General features: G+C 39.6%; 1 protein-coding gene across 3 annotated transcripts in view; it reads left to right on the forward strand.

The window, feature by feature from the left end:
- Positions 1–19,257, forward strand: part of LOC133662231 (protein phosphatase 3 catalytic subunit alpha) — a 198,767-nt gene that overhangs the window by 160,179 nt on the left and 19,331 nt on the right. For all 3 annotated transcript variants that reach the window (XR_009828078.1, XM_062066044.1, XM_062066045.1), the window contains exons 9-10: positions 13,045–13,170; positions 13,240–13,311. Coding sequence is in view for 2 of the 3 variants with exons in the window: in XM_062066044.1 (XP_061922028.1) it covers positions 13,045–13,170; positions 13,240–13,311 (198 nt within the window). In the remaining variant the exon portion in view is untranslated. The remainder of the gene's footprint in view (positions 1–13,044; positions 13,171–13,239; positions 13,312–19,257) is intronic.

The raw sequence follows: 19,257 nt of genomic DNA on the forward strand, positions 1-19,257 counted from the left end.
AAGTTAGACACGATCATAGACTGTATTGGACAATATAGTTTACATACGAAATGTCCATTTCCATTTATTACAAGTAATAATTACCATGAATTGATTAACGTGGACCCGACTTAAACAAGTTGAAAAACTTATTCGGGTGTTACCATTTAGTGGTCAATTGTACGGAATATGTACTGTACTGTGCAATCTACTAATAAAAGTCTCAATCAATCAATAAGAAAACGTAAATGCCTGACTTACCTATCAAGGAGGAAATTAGCGAGTTTGGCGTCAGATGAAAAAATATTCTCCGCAATCAATCGCCTCCATCTTTCAAAGGCATCCCCGATACAAATCCTCGTTTTGTTCCTGGCTTTGTCATGAATAAGTTGAGAATCGTAATGACGCCTTTTAGATTTACTAACGTCTTACATGTTTAGTAACTTTACCAGTGGCAGTAGCCAGACGAAGAGGGCGGTGCGTAACTGGCAACCTGGATGTGACACACTCACGGACTTTCTAATTGGTCAAACGGTAGAGGGCGGGACATCGAAATGAAAACAATAACAAGATTTCGGCACTATAAATCTAATTTTGAAACGAGCATATCCCGGCTGAACTACTGTTATCAGTTATAGAGGTATTCGAAAAGAACATGATTTATTAATGCCTTTTGACATATCACAGCCATTTAATGATGACTTGACATGAAATTATTACATATGGCTTCTTTTAGTAATATATTGCATTAATGAACATACTGTATATAGTCTATTATTTACATACTATTGGCCATAATATGTTTGGTAAACATTTAAAATATCGTAAAAATGTTCCTCGACGCTTTATTTTGAAATAAAAAACAAAAAAAAGTGCATCTGAATAGCCTGACCTTAATCGCTTCAGCTGGCCGTGCACACCGTAGTTGACACTTGGCAAGAGGAGAAAGAAAAAAAAAGTTCAGTAAAAAGGTGATTCAAGTTATTTAATGCATCTCTTGATCAAGCCTGTTAAAACCACCCTCTTTTTGTAGACATCACTACCGAAAAATAATGTCTAACTTTACGCCGTGTGCATCTTCGAACCTCCGTTTGGACATCTGTGTGGCGGGCACATGTTCCACCGTGCCTGTGGGGTTTTCTTCGGGTACTCCAGCTTCGTCCAACATTCTAAAAATTAGCATCTTAAGTTAAATATGCATGTTAGGTTAAATGGAGACTCTAAATTGTCCATAGTTATAAATGTGAGGGTGAATGTTTGTCTATATGTGCCCTGCGATTGGCCCTGCTAATTTTTGTTAGCCTGTCTATGAGCGAGTCCATTGTACGTTAGCATTAAGCTAGCGGGATTAGTCGAGCCAACCTTCATCCTGTTTTGTATTGCTTTTTTGAGTTTATTCCAAAATGTGTTGTTGATTAATCGTGATTCCTGCATGTATGTGCACTCAATGTGTATATTGATGTACTTTTCTCAGTGTGCTCTGCTTAGTTTTACATTAACTTCATTGTGGAGAATATCAATAATAAGTTATTTTCTTCATTCTTAATTCAAAAGACTGTTTATATAACTACATTTCAACATTCAGGGAGGGCAGAGTATAGTGTAGCCTGTGTTACCTTTTATAAAAAGCAACAACAATTGAAAAATAGAGAAAATCAATATAAGAAAAAAATATGGTATTACTAATATTTGTTTATAAATAAACATAAAACATTTGTTTAGCCTTTTTAAAGAAAGTGTATGCATCATTGCCAATCAAAATGATCACAAAGTCATATACATGATGATGTCATTGACCAAGCCCCCAAGCCCTGGATTTGATATTGTATTGGGCAATATGCAAGCAATACCTAACCCTTGTTTTCGAGAAGGCAGACCTGTTGTTTGGTCACTTTCTCCCGTGTTACCAATGGGTGATAGGTATGCTCAGAGGAAGGGGAATGCAGTATTTTCATTGACTGGCGGCAGCTGGAAGGGAGAGAAAGACAGATAGATGCTGGTGCGGGGATGACGCCAGAGCAGTAGGGGGATTCATCCCAGCCTCTGTGAAGAGTGTTCCCTGCTACAGATGTCTGCCCATCTGTTATCACTCTGCCCATTAGCGGGCTTCCCTTTCTTTTCCTGCGGCCATGTTTGGATGAGTAACAATGTGTTGCGTAAATGGCATTTGTGGTGCCTCCCTATGGAGTGTCATCAAAATGCTTTGGAAGACATGCAAACATGGATGCCATTTTTATAGTTTTACACCAGTAATCATTAGACAAATGGTTAATGAGGATCATACATTTAATTTCTCATTTGCCAGGATGTTTTGCTTGATTGTGGCCATGTTTTTAGCTAATGTTCACATTTTACACAAGGGTTTGTCAGCCCCCTAATTGTGTGTTCCAAATTAATGCCCGGCGTTATGTTTGAATTTAGGAGACCAGGCACCGCTCATCAACAGGTTGATACCATCCCTACATTGAAGCAAGGTGGTGGCAGCATCAGGCTGTGGGGATGGTTTTCAGCGTCAGAAATAGAAAACCAGTCAGGATAGAGGGAAAGATGAATGCAGCAATGTACAGAGACATCCTGGATGAAAACCTTCTCCAGAGCACTCTTGAAACTTCATCTTTCAGCAGGACAAAGAACCGAAGCACACAACCAAGATATAAAACAAATGGCTTCAGGACAACTCTGTAAATGTCCATGAGGGGCCAGACTTGAATGTGATTGAACATCTCTGGAGAGATCTGAAAATGGCTGTGCACCAACACTTCCCATGCAACCTGATGGAGCTTAAGAGGCGCTGCAAAGGGGAATGGGCGAAACTGCCCAAAGATATGTGTGCCAATCTTGTGACATGGTAGTCAAAAAGACTTGAGGTTGTAATTTCAGCCAAAGGTGCATCAACAAAGTATTGAGCAAAGGCTGTGAATACTTATGTATATGTGATTTTTAATACATTTGCAGAAAGCTGTAGAATAACGTTTTCACACTGTCATTACGGGGTATTGTGTGTAGAATTTTGAGGACAAAAATGAATTTATTTTATTTTGGCATAAGGCTTTAACATAACAAAATGCGGAAAAAGTGACATTTAATTTTTCATTTGCTACGATGTTTTGCTTGATTGTGGCCATGTTTTTAGCTAATGTTCACATTTTACCCAAGGGCTTGTCGGCTCCCTAATTGTGTGTTCCAAATTCAATGCTGTTTCGGTTCAACACCCTAAAGCAGGGGTGTCAAAAGTAAGGCCCGCGGGCTGGATCAGGCCCGCAAACAAGTTTTTTATCCGGCCCGCGAGTATAAAAATGAGCGGGAAATTTGGAATGAAAGAAAACTGCCGTTCTAAATGTGTCCACTGGATGTCGAGCATGACTTTAGCAGCTATGTGTCGTGTTAAGATAGGACGGGGGTCGGCAACCCGCATGCAGCTCTTTAGCGCCGGCCTAGTGACTCTCTGGAGCCTTATGAAAAATGGAAAAAGATGAGGGGGAAAAATATATTTTTTGTTTTAATATGGTTTCTACTCAGTGGCCTAGTGGTTAGAGTGCCCGCCCTGAGATCGGTAGGTTGTGAGTTCAAACCCCGGCCGAGTCATACCAAAGACTATAAAAATGGGACCCATTACCTCCCTGCTTGGCACTCAGCATCAAGGGTTGGAATTGGGGGTTAAATCACCAAAAATTATTCCTGGGCGTGGCCACCGCTGCTGCTCACTGCTCCCCTCACCTCCCAGGGGGTGATCAAGGGTGATGGGTCAAATGCAGAGAATAATTTCGCCACACCTAGTGTGTGTGTGACAATCATTGGTACTTTCTGTAGGAGGGCAAACATGACACAAACCTTGTTAGAAATCACACTGTTTGTATTAAACATGGTTCAGTGATTAGAGACTATTTGGCGAGCGCCGTTTTGTCCTACTAATTTTGGCGGTCCTTGAACTCACCGTAATTTGTTTACATTTACAACTTTCTCTGACTTTCTAAGACGTGTTTTATGCCACCCCTTTTTTGTCTCATTTTGTCCACCAAACTTTTAATGTTGTGCGTGAAGACACAAAGGTGAGCTTTGATGATATTATTGACTTGTGTGGAGGGCTAATCAGGCATATTTGGTCACTGCATGACTTCAAGCTAATCGATGCTAACATGCTATTTAGGCTAGCTGTGTGTATATATTGCATCATTATGCCTCGTTTGTAGGTATATTTGAGTTCATTTAATTTCCTTTAGGTCCTCTTAATTCAATTTATATTTGCATGTCTCATGACAGATTATCTGTATGTAATATTTGCTGCATTTCTGATAGTGGTTTGTGTGCCGTTATAGACCACAGCAAAGATTGCAAAGATTGTAATAAATCCATTCGAAGAAGACAGCCTGCCGTTTCTTTTAACTTGGACACACACATCTATACCTTTGGCATTTTTAAGACAGTTATTTTAGGAGTTATCTCACCCTGCGAGAAGCCTCCATTTTACTAATGATTTCGAAGGTTTTAAGAATGTGTAGAATAAATATAACATTTCTGTCAACAAAGATTTGCGTCAGCCTATCACACATAGTCATTTTATATTTTATAGACACTTACATAATGTGTTGCCTTCATTATAACACTTATACAAGGCTTTTAATTTTTTGCGCCTCCAGACAGATTTTTATTTTGTATTTTTGGTCCAATGTGGCTCTTTCAACATTTTGGGTTGAATTCTCCTGAGATAGGAGAATAGAGGCAACACTTATGTGTTTGGACACTATGTACTCATGCTGCTTATTTGTCATTGTAATGATACAAAATGTGGATCGTTATGTTCATTATGTTCAGAAAATATATTTTTAGTTTTAATGTATTTTCCGTAGGAGAACAAACATGAAACAAACCTTCCTAATTATTAGAAATCCCACTGTTTGTTATACATGCTTCACTGATGAGAGTATTTTGACCGTTTTGTCCTACTAATTTCAGCGATCCTTGAACTCATCGCAGTTTGTTTACATGTACAACTTTCTCCGATGCTGCCACAGAAAGGCGTGTTTTATGCCACTCCTTCTTTGTCTCATTTTGTCCACCAAACGTGTTATACTGTGCGTCAATGCACAAAGGTGAGCTTTGTTGATGTTATTGACTTGTTGGAGTGTTAATCAGGCATATTTGGTCAGTGCATGACAGCAAGCTAATTGATGCTAACATGCTAACATGCAAACGAGGCATCATTATGCCTCGTTTGTAGGTATATTTGAGCTGATTGAATTTCCTTTATTTATGTCCTCTGTGTATTTAATTTATATTTGCATGTCTCATGACACATTAACTGTATGTAATATTTGCTGCATTTCTCATAGTTGTTTGTGTGCCATGTTGTTCCAGACCACAGCAAACGTTACCCAGCATGCAAAGATTGTAATAAATCCATTAAAAGAAGACAGCCGGCCGTTTTCTTTAACTTAGACACACACATCTATACCTTTGGCCAATATAAGCCAGTATATTCCAGGAGTTATCTCATCCTGTGAGAAGCCTCCATTTTACTAATGATTGCCAATGTTGCAAAAATGTGTAGAAAAATAATTTAAATACAACATTTCTGTCAACAAAGATTTGCGTCAGCCTTTAATAGTAGGCTAATATAGCTAATATAGACACTTACATCATGTGTACCTTCATTATAATATTTATATAAGGCTTTTTATTTATTGCGGCTCCAGACAGATTTTTATTTTTATTTTTTTGGTCCAATATGGCTCTTTCAAAATTTTGGGTTGCCGACCCCTGTGTCAGTACACCAATTGAGGAAAAGGATTTGATTTTGATATTATGATTCTTTTCATCGTCTGATAGATTAAAAATTAACACCAATGGGAGCATTTTAAAACTCTGCCAGACTCAATTCCACATATTTGACCGATGAACATTATCACTTCATTTATTCAAAAAGCATAAATAACGACAAATGAAGAGAGAATACTACTAAGTGTAAAAAAAACTAAACAATATGAACTTTTCTTTGCATGCGACCTGCAAGCTGGGCCAAGATACCAGGAATCTCCCCCGTTTTTAAAACAGCTGTATTAAAGACTAAGGCCGTTACAGGGGAAATAGGCTGAAGGCACTCCCTTATGAATAATTAAGGAGTAGGCGTCATCTCTGTGTTGCCTTGGCAGCAGTCTTGGCCTCAGCACCCCCGCCCCTCAGACCCCTGTTGTTGTCGGCTCAGCAGAGACACTTAGTGGTAGTGGCTGTCATGCCCTGTTGACTTTAGTTTGCAGCCACGGGCCCTCCTACTGAGAATTTGTTTTTACAGCATCCAAGATAAACAGCATTTGTTTAGTGCAGCGGAGGTTGTCGGGTGTTCCTGTTCCTTTTTTAAAGCGAATCCGGTACGAAGGAGTGCTGTCCTCCCCCACGCTCCCTCCCTCCTCTGGCTGCATTCAATCAAGTGCCTTGACGAAGTTAATGCAGTATGTAATGTTTATGCAACGGCTGCCCACGCGTGCAATCGCTTCCGTGCGTGCAGCCGCACACACATGCAGTAAATACCCCACAGCACCCTCGCAGGGTCATGTGCAACATGCAAGTGAAACAAAGCCGGTGCACTTTTGCTTGTGTTTGCGTCACAATCACAACTAGGAAAGTTCCCCCCAGGCAGGATATTTAAGTGTATTTGTTTGGCTCATGTTCAGTGTAGGAGTGGGCAATACTGCAACTTTTGGTGTTTTCTTCCCTTTAATTTGATCATCATTATCATGATCATGAGAAAACAAGTGACAAATGTTGTAATAATATTTTTTAACACTTTATGACCATTTTAACAATATATAAATACAACAATATAAGACCAGGGGTAGGGAACCTATGCCTCTCGAGCTAGATGTGGCTCTTTTAATGACTGCATGTGGCTCTCAGATAAATCTTAGCTGACATTGCTTAACACGATAAGTAATGAATAATTCCACTGGTAATCACAGTGTTAAAAATAACGTTCAAAATATAAAACATTCTCACGCATTTTAATTCCTCCATCCCTTTTCTACTGCACCTGTTCAAGAAGTCGCTTTATTGGTAATAAGTATTTTATTTTTTATTGGTTAGCTTCAGAATAACAATGTTATTAAAAAGAATAAGAGACTTATTATACTCTAAAAATGTTGGTCTTACTTAAAAATGAACGCATTTAGTTGTAATAGTGTTAAAAAATATAATATGGCTCTCACGGAAATATATTTTAAATTAAAGCTGCAAGCAGCGATGGACGGGACCGACTTTGAGGGCTCATAAAATCCAAACCGGAGCAGTAATTAAAACTTTCATCAACTTTTAATCAGAAGGGTTCAATCCCTCTCCTGTGCTAATTTGAAACCGACACGACAAACGCGCTCAGAGGAGATAATGTTTGAAAAAAGGTGACTGTTTTTACACTTTTGTTTTGAAGGGGGAATTGCAACCTTCCTGTTGATTTTTGCTGGGGGTTGTCAGTGTATGAAATCTAGGTCTAAGTGAGACCTACATAGACGTTTTTATTTAATGTCTCTACGACATTCCTACTGGGAGTTAGAGGCAGTTTTGTCTGTGTTTTCTTCCTAGGGGGCGCTAGAGCGCAATTTTGAGTTTTGGGGTTTGGTTTTTTGATTAGATCGCAATTTTTGCCAGTCCTGATGTGTGTGTCCAATTTGGTGAGTTTTGAAGCATGTTAAGAGGGTCAAATTACAGCTCAAAGAGGCGGCGGTATAATAATAAAACGCTAGGAATACAATAGGGTCCTCTGTCCCAAAGGGACTCGGTCCCTAAATATTTGGCTTTCATTGCTCTCCCAGCCAAAAAGGTTCCCGACCCCTGATACAAGACTATAAACAATATGAACAAAATAAAGGAATTACCCGTGTTCCTTTACCCATTTTTACTACCTATAATTGTTTAATCAAAATAAACGGACAAAGGCAAACACTGCTATTTGCTTTCGTCATTCTAATCCTTTGTTTTGGTTTGTATTTCTAAATCCTACCCGTGTCTGATTTTGTTTGTAAGCAACATACAAATATGACAATTGAAACAATGTAACAATAATAACACAACACATGCAAATATTTGTAAAAAAGAAGACAAAGTATCATATCAATTGCACTCATATCGATCCAAAACCGATACTTCCCATGGTATCGATTTGGATCGACCAGTGATTACACACACAAACAAAGCTAGCTGGATGTGTGTTTTGACCCTTGTTTTGTGTCACGGCCGAAGTTCCTGGGAGTTGGTTGCTATTCCCGACCTGGAAAGGGCGGGTGCCAGGGCAGGAAAGTCCCCCACGGTGACCCAGTGGTGGTGTCCGTTTACGCCCCGATCTGGGACCGTTTGTCTGGCAGCGTGGATATATTTATGCTTGGCATCTCTCCTATGCTCCTCAGCACCTTCTTAATCACAGCCGAGGTCACATTTGTCTCTACTTCAACATGCTGGAAAGTGAACGGTGCTATTTCCAACAAAAAGAGATTTAGTTGTGAGTGTAATATATAATCTGCCTTTTTTGTTTTTAAATATGCAAGATATAACCCATTAACCTTGTCGAGACACCGACTCTTAACCATTCCCACTAGCAGCTTCTACATAATTTATAAAAGTTCCTGAATAATTTAAATTCATCCAGACAGACATACAATAGTAGTCTCCTATAGGTGATCTACAAAAGAAAATAACTGCCGGATTCTGTCAAAAAATAACTGCTGATGTAGTTGATTATGTACAAACCCCGTTTCCATATGAGTTGGGAAATTGTGTTAGATGTCAATATAAACTGAATACAATGATTTGCAAATCATTTTCAACCCATATTCAGTTGAGTATGCTACAAAGACAACATATTTCATGTTCAAACTGATAAACTTTTTTTTTTTTTTGCAAGTAATCATTAACTTTAGAATTTGATGCCAGCAACATGTGACAAAGAAGTTGGGAAAAGTGGCAATAAATACTGATAAAGTTGAGGAATGCTCATCAAACACTTATTTGAAACATCCCACAGGTGAACAGGCAAATTGGGAACAGGTGGGTGCCATAATTGGGTATGAAAGTAGATTCCATGAAATGCTCAGTCATTCACAAACAAATATGGGGCGAGGGTCACCACTTTTTCAACAAATGCGTGAGCAAATTGTTGAACAGTTTAAGAAAAACCTTTCTCAACCAGATTTTGCAAGGAATTTAGGGATTTCACCATCTACGGTCCGTAATATCATCAAAGGGTTCAGAGAATCTGGAGAAATCACTGCACGTAAGCAGCTAAGCCCGTGACCTTCGATCCCTCAGGCTGTACTGCATCAACAAGCGACATCAGTGTGTAAAGGATACCACCACATGGGCTCAGGAACACTTCAGAAACCCACTGTCAGTAACTACAGTTGGTCGCTACATCTGTAAGTACAAGTTTAAACTCTCCTATGAAATGCGAAAACCGTTTATCAACAACACCCAGAAACGCCGTCGGCTTCGCTGGGCCTGAGCTCATCTAATATGGACTGATACAAAATGGAAAAATGTTCTGTGGTCTGACGAGTCCACATTTCAAATTGTTTTTGGAAACTGTGGACGTCGTGTCCTCCGGACCAAAGAGGAAAAGAACCATCCGGATTGTTATAGGCGCAAAGTTGAAAAGCCAGGATCTGTGATGGTATGGGGGTGTATTAGTGCCCAAGACATGGGTAAATTACACATCTGTGAAGGCGCCATTAATGCTGAAAGGTACATACAGGTTTTGGAGCAACATATGTTGCCGTCCAAGCAACGTTACCATGGACGCCCCTGCTTATTTCAGCAAGACAATGCCAAGCCACGTGTTACATCAACGTGGCTTCATAGTAAAAGAGTGCGGGTACTAGACTGGCCTGCCTGTAGTCCAGACCTGTCTCCCATTGAAAATGTGTGGCGCATTATGAAGCCTAAAATACCACAACGGAAACCCCCGGACTGTTGAACAACTTAAGCTGTACATCAAGCAAGAATGGGAAAGAATTCTACCTGAGAAGCTTAAAAAATGTGTCTCCTCAGTTCCCAAACGTTTACTGAGTGTTGTTAAAAGGAAAGGCCATGTAACACAGTGGTGAACATGCCCTTTCCCAACTACTTTGGCACGTGTTGCAGCCATGAAATTCTAAGTTAATTATTATTTGCAAAAAAAAAATAAAGTTTATAAGTTTGAACATCAAATATGTTGTCTTTGTAGTGCATTCAATTGAATATGTGTTGAAAAGGATTTGCAAGTCATTGTATTCCGTTTATATTTACATCTAACACAATTTCCCAACTCATATGGAAACAGGGTTTGTATTACAGTGCATCCGGAAAGTATTCACAGCGCTTCACTGGGAAACAGAATTTTCTGGACTGTTGAATGCCAGGCGTTATGTTCGAACTTAGGAAATCAGGCATCGCTCTTCAACAGGTTGATACCATCCCTACAGTGAAGCATGGTGGTGGCAGCATCAGGCTGTGGGGATGTTTTTCAGCGTCAGAAATGGGAGACCAGTCAGGATAGAGGGAAAGATGAATGCAGCAATGTACAAAGACATCCTGGATGAAAACCTTCTCCAGAGCACTCTCGAACTTAGACTGGGTTGACGGTTCATCTTTCAGCAGGACAAAGACCCGAAGTACACAACCAAGATATCAAAGGAATGGCTTCAGGACAACTCTTTAAATGTCCTTGAGTGGTCCAGCCAGAGCCCAGACTTGAATGTGATTGAACATCTCTGGAGAGATCTGAAAATGGCTGTGCACCAACACTTCCCATCCAACATGATAGAGCTTAAGAGGCGCTGCAAAGAGGAATGGGCGAAACTGCCCAAAGATATGTGCGCCAATCTTGTGGCACAGTAGTCAAAAAGACTTGAGGCTGTAATTGCTGCCAAAGGTGCATCAACAAAGTATTGAGCAAAGGCTGTGAATACTTATGTATATGTGATTTTTATTTTGAATACATTTGCAGAAAGCTCTAAAATAACGTTTTCACACTGTCATTATGGGGTATTGTGTGTAGAATTTTGAGGACATTTTTTATTTTTTTCATTTTGGCATAAGGCTTTAACATAACAAACTGCGGAAAAAGTAAAGCCATGTGAATACTTTCCAGATGCACAGTATGCGTAATCAGCCTGCAGCAGTGTTATCTATTTCTGCTTGCACTTTAAAATGTTGCTACTTAACTGTTCCATGCCGTGTTGTTGTTTACATTGAACTCATTAGCGCTATTAATGCTGAAAGAGCAGTTTTCTTCTTATCGTTATTACATCATTAATTATGTTGCTCCTTTTGTGCAATATTCTTGTTAATAAACGACCGATTGGGAAAAAGGAGCTACTTTTCCTTTTCCACTTTTTTATGCACTGTAAATTATTACAGAAGAAAAGTAAAGTCGCTATATGTAGTCATTTACACATATTGTCTTTTTTTTGTTTTCTATATGCTAGATATAACCCAGCAACCCTGTCAAGACCCTGACTGTGCATAACACCCACTGGCAGCATCTACATCATTAATAAAGTACCTGAATAATTCAAAATTCAACCATGGTACATGGTATACAGGTATAGTGTAGATATTATGTGGTGAGACCAGTGTGGTGTTTGGTTCAATCTGATTATCTCCCGGCCTACCTCAAAGCTCTTTGCTGCCTTGCCTAAAAAATTAAGGATGTGGCCCACGTTATGTGAAAGGCGGACATGTTTCACCCAAACCTGAATCCATATGCAGAGGAAATTAAACTTGAACCTACTGTTGCATTTAGGAGTATACATCCAGTCATAAAAGGCATTAATGTCTTCTTAATTTGAAATGTTTTATTTTGTTCGGGTGTAATGATAACACAACTTTTTTTAATGATTTTTAAAACCAAGAATCGGGTGCATGCACAAAAATGTGCTCTCATTTACACATAATTATACATACACCCCCACGAATGCCCCAGAGAATGTTTTTCCTTGACCAGGAACGTGCTTCTTGCGTAGTTCTGGTCGGATATTGGACCAGTCTTCTTGGCAGGATTGGTATAGATTTCATTTAAAGGTGTCAGCCATCTTCCTGTTTATTTGAGGTGTATGCAGCCAAAGAGTAACTACCAACTGCAGTCAATCATGACCGCTAACAAAAGAAAGTAATAGGGCTTGGTCATTTGGAAATGTCAGTTTGAACGACATTCTGGAGCCTTCAGCACCACTTATTATATCAGATGGTTGTGACTGCATGTGTATATTGTCACTTTGGGTAGAGAAAATCCACTAAACACTAAAAAAACACATGATTGTGAGCAGAGTTATTGTTTTTTTTTTAAACCACAGACCACAGTCATTAAATCTTGGGGAAAAAAGCAATTGGCACCCAAAATTAAAAAGACATTCAAGACTATAAACTTCTGCCCGCTTATGTCAACTGTCACAATGTTTTGTATTTTAGAATAATCCAATTAGCCTCCATTGTTCCTTTTTCATCATCATCATCATTTATTGTTATTCCTTTCATGAAAATGCATATATACAAGCCATATACAGTTGACACTTTCATTGTTTTTTTGTTTCTTATACATTTCCATGGTCAGAAAGGAACAGATGGAAGAATACTATTCTTATATTTATCTGCCCCCTTTTTAACACAAATTATTTAGATGACTTTATCACTGTTCCCTCCACCAACACCCCAACTCCAACATACTTTTAATTTTCGTTTAAGCTTTTTCAAAATGACACGTTCCAATCAAAATCAAAAATCAGTTTGATATAATTCCAGTTGTCTCTTTTTGTAACTCTTTTTAAATTCAAAGATATTCTTGCAACTTTTTAAGTCTTTGTCTAGAGAATTCTATGCTTTCACACCAGCAACAGACAAGCACATTTGCTTCAAATTTGTTCGCACTCTTGGATGTTTAAAGTCATACAGCCTTCTGTGGTTCTCATCTTCCGACATGAACACAAATAACTTTTGTAAGTCCTTTGGAAGAACTTTATTTCTAGCTTTGAACATCACTAATAGAGTATGCAATTCTACAATGTCTTTTAGTTTTAATAATCGTGACCCTTTTTGTCTTCCCCTCTCCAGCGGCTGTACTGAAATACGAGAACAACGTGATGAACATCCGACAGTTCAACTGCTCGCCTCACCCTTATTGGCTACCCAACTTCATGGACGTCTTTACCTGGTCGCTGCCCTTCGTTGGCGAGAAAGGTCAGCAAGCTTTTATGAGTGATTCAACTATTTTGTCATATTTCTCCTTATTCTTCTTCTTCTTTGCAGTGACCGAAATGCTCGTCAATGTCTTGAGCATCTGTTCCAACGACGAGCTGACAACCGACGAGGAGCTGGACGGTAAGTGGGTCTCGCTGCAGTTGCACCATCTGTCCTCAAGAGGGAGACAAACTACAGTCTTCACTTCACTTGGGCCATGGCCACACGAACACGGAGAGTTTAAAAAAATGCATATTTGGGGTTAAAACCATCTCCGTCTACACACAAATGCATACACCCGCTGTCATGCACATTTTGTCCAATCAGAAGCCTGGAAAAGTAGCCACAGCTGACTTGGTGGCATTACATCGCTGTTATCATAATACTTATTTTGATATACTAGACGTACAATGACATGTACATTATCTTTAAAACCAGCCTGCACGTACACAGAGCCCTGGGAACATTATGAATCCTTTTTTTAGTGTTTAAAGCGCGCATGCACACCCGTGCTGCTGCAACCCAACACTCATCGAATTATAACATGTTTAATTAGTGATGTATTACATGCAGTGTTGGGTTAGTTACTGAAAACCAGTAACTAGTTACAGTTACTAGTTACTTTATTTCAAAAGTAACTCAGTTACTAACTCAGTTACTTACACCAAAGAGTAATGCGTTACTGTGAAAAGTAACTATTTTAGTTACTTCTTTTTTTCTTCTTTTCTTTTTTAATGCCCTTTTAGCCTTCATTTCAGTACTGTTATTGCACTGGAGAATAATACAATCTGTTGATCAACTTGACATGCATTTGCATCACTGAACTCAGAAAGCAATGTCTACATACAGCACACAAAGACAAAGATATGTTTCAAAGGGCCAACTTATTTCAGGCCAGAACAAATTGACAAAACTATTTTAAATAGCTGCAACATAATGGCACTTTAACTTTAACTTTAAGTAGATAGGATCTTTGATCTAAGACACAACTTACATTTAAATAAAATGTTATTTTCTTTGTGCTCGACAAAAGAAAAGTATTGAGAATGTTTCCATGTTAAGAAACTCGACTTCTGGCTTCGCCATGATGTCTTGTTAGTTGTTATGAGAGTAGCGTATGTGTGTGAGTGTGTGGCCCTTTAAGATATGACAGAATGTGAGGTGAGTGACGTCAGTGAGTGAGTGGGCGAGAGAGGTGAGGGAGCGACAACAGTGAGTGCGTGAAGGTGCTCTAGCTTGGTGGATGGCTGCGTCCAATAAAGTCACAAAGTTGCAACAAACCGCCGTCCTCGTCATTCACCCTCAGCTGTAAAGACCCACTTCCGGGTAAAGTGAAGGTTGTTAGCCCCGAAGTACATAGGCCCTGGAGGAACGTCTCCCCTGCGCCCCTCAACTACGGTCTGGGAGTCCCCACACAAAGCACGCCTTTTCTTTTCCTTATGACACAAAAGGACGACACCGCAGCGCTCCAATAAAACACACTCAGATCTTCTGTTTCTAGCCGATACTACATAAAAAATAACGTAAAATAACGTAAAATAACGCAGTAACGCATCATGTAGTAACGGTAACTGAGTTACTAAATATAAAAAATAACGCGTTAGATTACTAGTTACCACCGAAAATAACGGCGTTACAGTCCCAACACTGATTACATGTGCAGTGAAGTGTACATTATTTCTAAAATCAGAACGCACTAACGAGCCTAGGAAACTCTTTTGCATTTTTAAGTACCCAAAGTGCAGGGACGTGCGTGTGCCGCAGCAAAACTCTAGTAGAGTTATAACGCATTTAATGATGAATATAGAGATACATGTGCAATGAAGTGTATATTGTCTTTAACATTAACAAGGAGGAGGGATACGTCGTGTTTTTTAGTCGCTTGGTCACGCCCGGCTCCATCTACACAAATGGAAGCAACACATGATGATCTGTCTTTGAACAAGGATTAAAAACAAGAGATAATGTTGTACCTTTCTTATGAGACAAAGCAAAAAGTCTTGCTAGTCAAAGTTGTCCCATCAGCAATCATATCCAATACAACTGACTGTCGTTAGCGCCGGCGGGAGTGTCGCAGAGCCCATTTTAATGTGTCTTTTTTTTTGTCAATGTTTACGTTCAAACATACATATAGTCCCCTTATAGTGTGTTTAAAAGCAGCAAGGGGTGTTGTTGAGCTTTGGAAATGACAGCGCGCAAAGGTGACGTCATCAAAGGAGTACAAGTGTTCGTTTGTGCCGTGCACACCCATACGCTGAGTTTGCGTTTTCGTATGGACGTTTATTAACTATCCGTGTTGTGTGGACATGGCCTTGGTCTCATTGTTTTCTGCTATATAAAATGTGACGAGAGCAAAAATATTAATTTCTGAAATGACTAATCCTAGTATTGTATTTATGTGTGTCGTCAAAGCATTCCCATGTTAAAAGTACGGATTTCCCCTGCTAGCTCCGCCCCCTTATTGCCAAATAGGAAGTCACCTAAATTGTGCTTTTCTCTTTCTCTCCTTCATATTCCCCTTCTTTTACTTTGACTTTATCATCCTCTCCTAAACTTCTTTCACTCACACTGTCATTTTCTGTTCCTTTTTTCCATGGTTTCCACCGGGGCTGTCTTCGACTATGGATTTTCGTAGTTAAATTTGATTCGGTAGATTTAGTTTCTCGTGGACACTCAGTCGAATCTATGGCATTCTTTTTAAAGAAAAATAAACAAATGATTATATGTAGTAGTAAATACTGACTGGTGTTAGTTACCTACTGCATGTGCACTAACACTTACACAGTAAATCCATCCATCCATTTTCTACCGCTTGTCCGTCTTGGGTTTGCGGGGGGTGCTGAATTCTACCTCAGCTGCAATCGCGCGGAAGACGGGGTACACCCTGGACAAGTCGATGCAGTGAATCCCCTAAAGTTAATTAAATACTGTACATTTGCAGTATAAAATAAATACAGTCTTTCATTTAGAGGGGTCATATGATTTGTTTCGACATTTAAAACAATTTCTTGTGGTCTACATGGTGGTTCTTTGGTCAAAATGTTGCATCAATTACCGTATTTTTCGGAGTATAAGTCGCTCCGGAGTATAAGTCGCACCGGTCGAAAATGCATAATAAAGAAGGAAAAAAACATATATAAGTCACACTGGATTATAAGTCGCATTTTTTGGGGAAATTTATTTGATAAAACCCAACACCTAGAATAGACATTTGAAAGGCAATTTGAAATAAATAAAGAATAGTGAACAACAGGCTGAATAAGTGTACGTTATATGACGCATAAATAACCAACTGAGAACGTGCCTGGTATGTTAACGTGACATATTATAGTAAGAGTCATTCAAATAACTATAACATATAGAACATGCTATACGTTTACCAAACAATCTGTCACTCCTAATCACTAAATCCCATTAAGTCTTATATGTCTAGTCTCTTACGTGAATGAGCTAAATAATATTATTTGATATTTTACGCTAATGTGTTAATAATTTCACGCATAAGTCGCTCCTGAGTATAAGTCGCACCCCCGGCCAAACTATGAAAAAAACTTCGACTTATAGTTCGAAAAATACGGTATGTTTTATAGACCATCTTAAAACCGCTTTCTTTTTTTTCTTTTTTTCTTTTTGATTATTAATCAATGAGTCCAACAAAATAATACAATAATAATACAATTCCAATTCCAAAACCCAACCCGGCCCAGCATCATTCAGAATAACAATCAACAGAGCAATTGAGAGAACACACAAACATGACACAAAACAATCCAGAAGTAGTCAAACAAAAATTAATAATATCAACAACAGTATAATATTAATAAGAATTCCAACATAGCAGTGATTAGAAATCCCTCATTTACATTATCATCACAGCCATTTATAAAAAATAAAATAAAAACATTTAAAAAATGAACAATAGACCGCTTTCTGATCGTGCCTCCACATCGACTGCGTCTTCTCCCCATCAACAATGTTGTAGTTTTAGCGCTTCCATATCAAGTCCACTGACAGATCAAAGTTATACACTACTTTGTATTAGAAATGGCGTGTTTATTGTAGCAAACGTGTATCTCTATCTGGGCGCGTGAATCCAATTTGCGTGCGTGTGTACAAATTAGTGTGTCTGTATATCAATCAGAGCGTGTGTATTCAGATCTGCGTACATGTGTTTTAAAGGCCTACTGAAATGAAATGTTTTTATTTAAACGGGGATAGCAGATCCATTCTATGTGTCATACTTGATCATTTCGCGATATTGCCATATTTTTGCTGAAAGGATTTAGTAGAGAACATCGGCGATAAAGTTCGCAACTTTTGGTCGCTGATAAAAAAAGCCTTGCCTGTACCGGAAGTAGCGTGACTTTGAAGGGCTCCTCACATCTGCACATTGTTTACAATGCAGCGAGAGCGATTCGGACCGAGAAAGCGACGATTACCCCATTAATTTGAGCAAGGATGAAAGATTCGCGGATGAGGAACGTGAGAGTGAAGGACTAGAGTGCAGTGCAGGACGTATCTTTTTTCGCTCTGACCGTAACTTAGGTAAAAGGGCTCATTGGATTCCACACTTTCTCCTTTTTCTATTGTGGATCACGGATTTGTATTTTAAACCACCTTGGATACTATATCCTCTTGAAAATGAGAGTCGAGAACGCGAAATGGACATTCACAGTGACTTTTATCTCCACGGCAATACATCGGCGAAGCACTTTTGCTACAGAGCTAACGTGATAGCATCGTGCTTAAATGCAGATAGAAACAAAAGAAATAAGCCCCTGACTGGAAGGATAGACAGAAGATCAACAATACTACTATCAGGAGACACCGAACCAAACACTGGACCTGTAACCACACGGTTAATGCTGTGCCGCCTGTCGAAGCCTAGCAATGCTGTTGATAACGACGCCATTGAAGCTAACTGAGCTACGGGACCTCGTCAGAGCTATGATAAAAACATTAGCGCTCCACCTATGCCAGCCCTCATCTGCTCATCAACACCCGTGCTCACCTGCGTTCCAGCGATCGACGGCGCGACGAAGGACTTCACCCGATCATCGATGCGGTCGGCGGCTAGCGTCGGATAGCGCGTCTGCTATCCAACTCAAAGTCCTCCTGGTTGTGTTGCTGTAGCCAGCCGCTAATACACCGATCCCACCTACAGCTTTCTTCTTTGCAGTCTCCATTGTTCATTAAACAAATTGCAAAAGATTCACCAACACAGATGTCCAGAATACTGTGGAATTTTGCGATGAAAACAGAGCTGTTTGTATTGTGATACAATGTCTCCGAATACTTCCGCTTCAACCATTGACGTCACGCGCAAACGTCATCATACCTAGACGTTTTCAACCGGAAGTTTCCCGGGAAATTTAAAATTGCACTTTATAAGTTAACCCGGCCGTATTGGCATGTGTTGCAATGTTAAGATTTCATCATTGATATATAAACTATCAGTCTGCGTGGTCGGTAGTAGTGGCTTTCAGTAGGCCTTCAAGTTGTCTGTCCCGATTCAGAAAGAACCCTCGATAGGCTGTCTACTTACATGTGACTATTGCGACACCTCTGCCGTGTACAATTTGAGCGAGCACATCCAGATTCGTGAGCGTGTAATACAATCTGCGTGTGCGTATCTGAGGTGTGCCTACATTTAACCAATCACTCAAGACACCACCCAATTTAAACCAATCAGAAACAATGTACAGCTGAGTTGCGTGAAAGAGCGACGCCAAGACCCGTCTTACGTTGTTTCTGATTGGTTGAAATTGCGTAGTGTCTTCCGTGGTTGGTTAAATGTTGTCACACTGGATTGATGGCTTGGTCTGGGATTGGTTATTTTGATCTGTCTGTACAGCGATTTGAACATGTAAAAATAGTTGTAGTTGTAGTAGTCTGTAACTCCCCTCCCCCTTGCCTTTCCTTATACTCGCCACTAGTCGGCGCCTTGCAGCCACTGAACATGTTATTCTGCGTTGACGTCAACGATGGACCACGCTTGAACACATGCTCAGAGCTGCCAAGCTTCACGCTGTGAGCGTTACAGTCACGCAATTTAACCCTTTCTCACGCGACACGCCACATGCTTAT

The sequence above is a fragment of the Entelurus aequoreus genome, linkage group LG12 (assembly GCF_033978785.1).
Source record: "Entelurus aequoreus isolate RoL-2023_Sb linkage group LG12, RoL_Eaeq_v1.1, whole genome shotgun sequence".
Taxonomy (NCBI): domain Eukaryota; kingdom Metazoa; phylum Chordata; class Actinopteri; order Syngnathiformes; family Syngnathidae; genus Entelurus; species Entelurus aequoreus.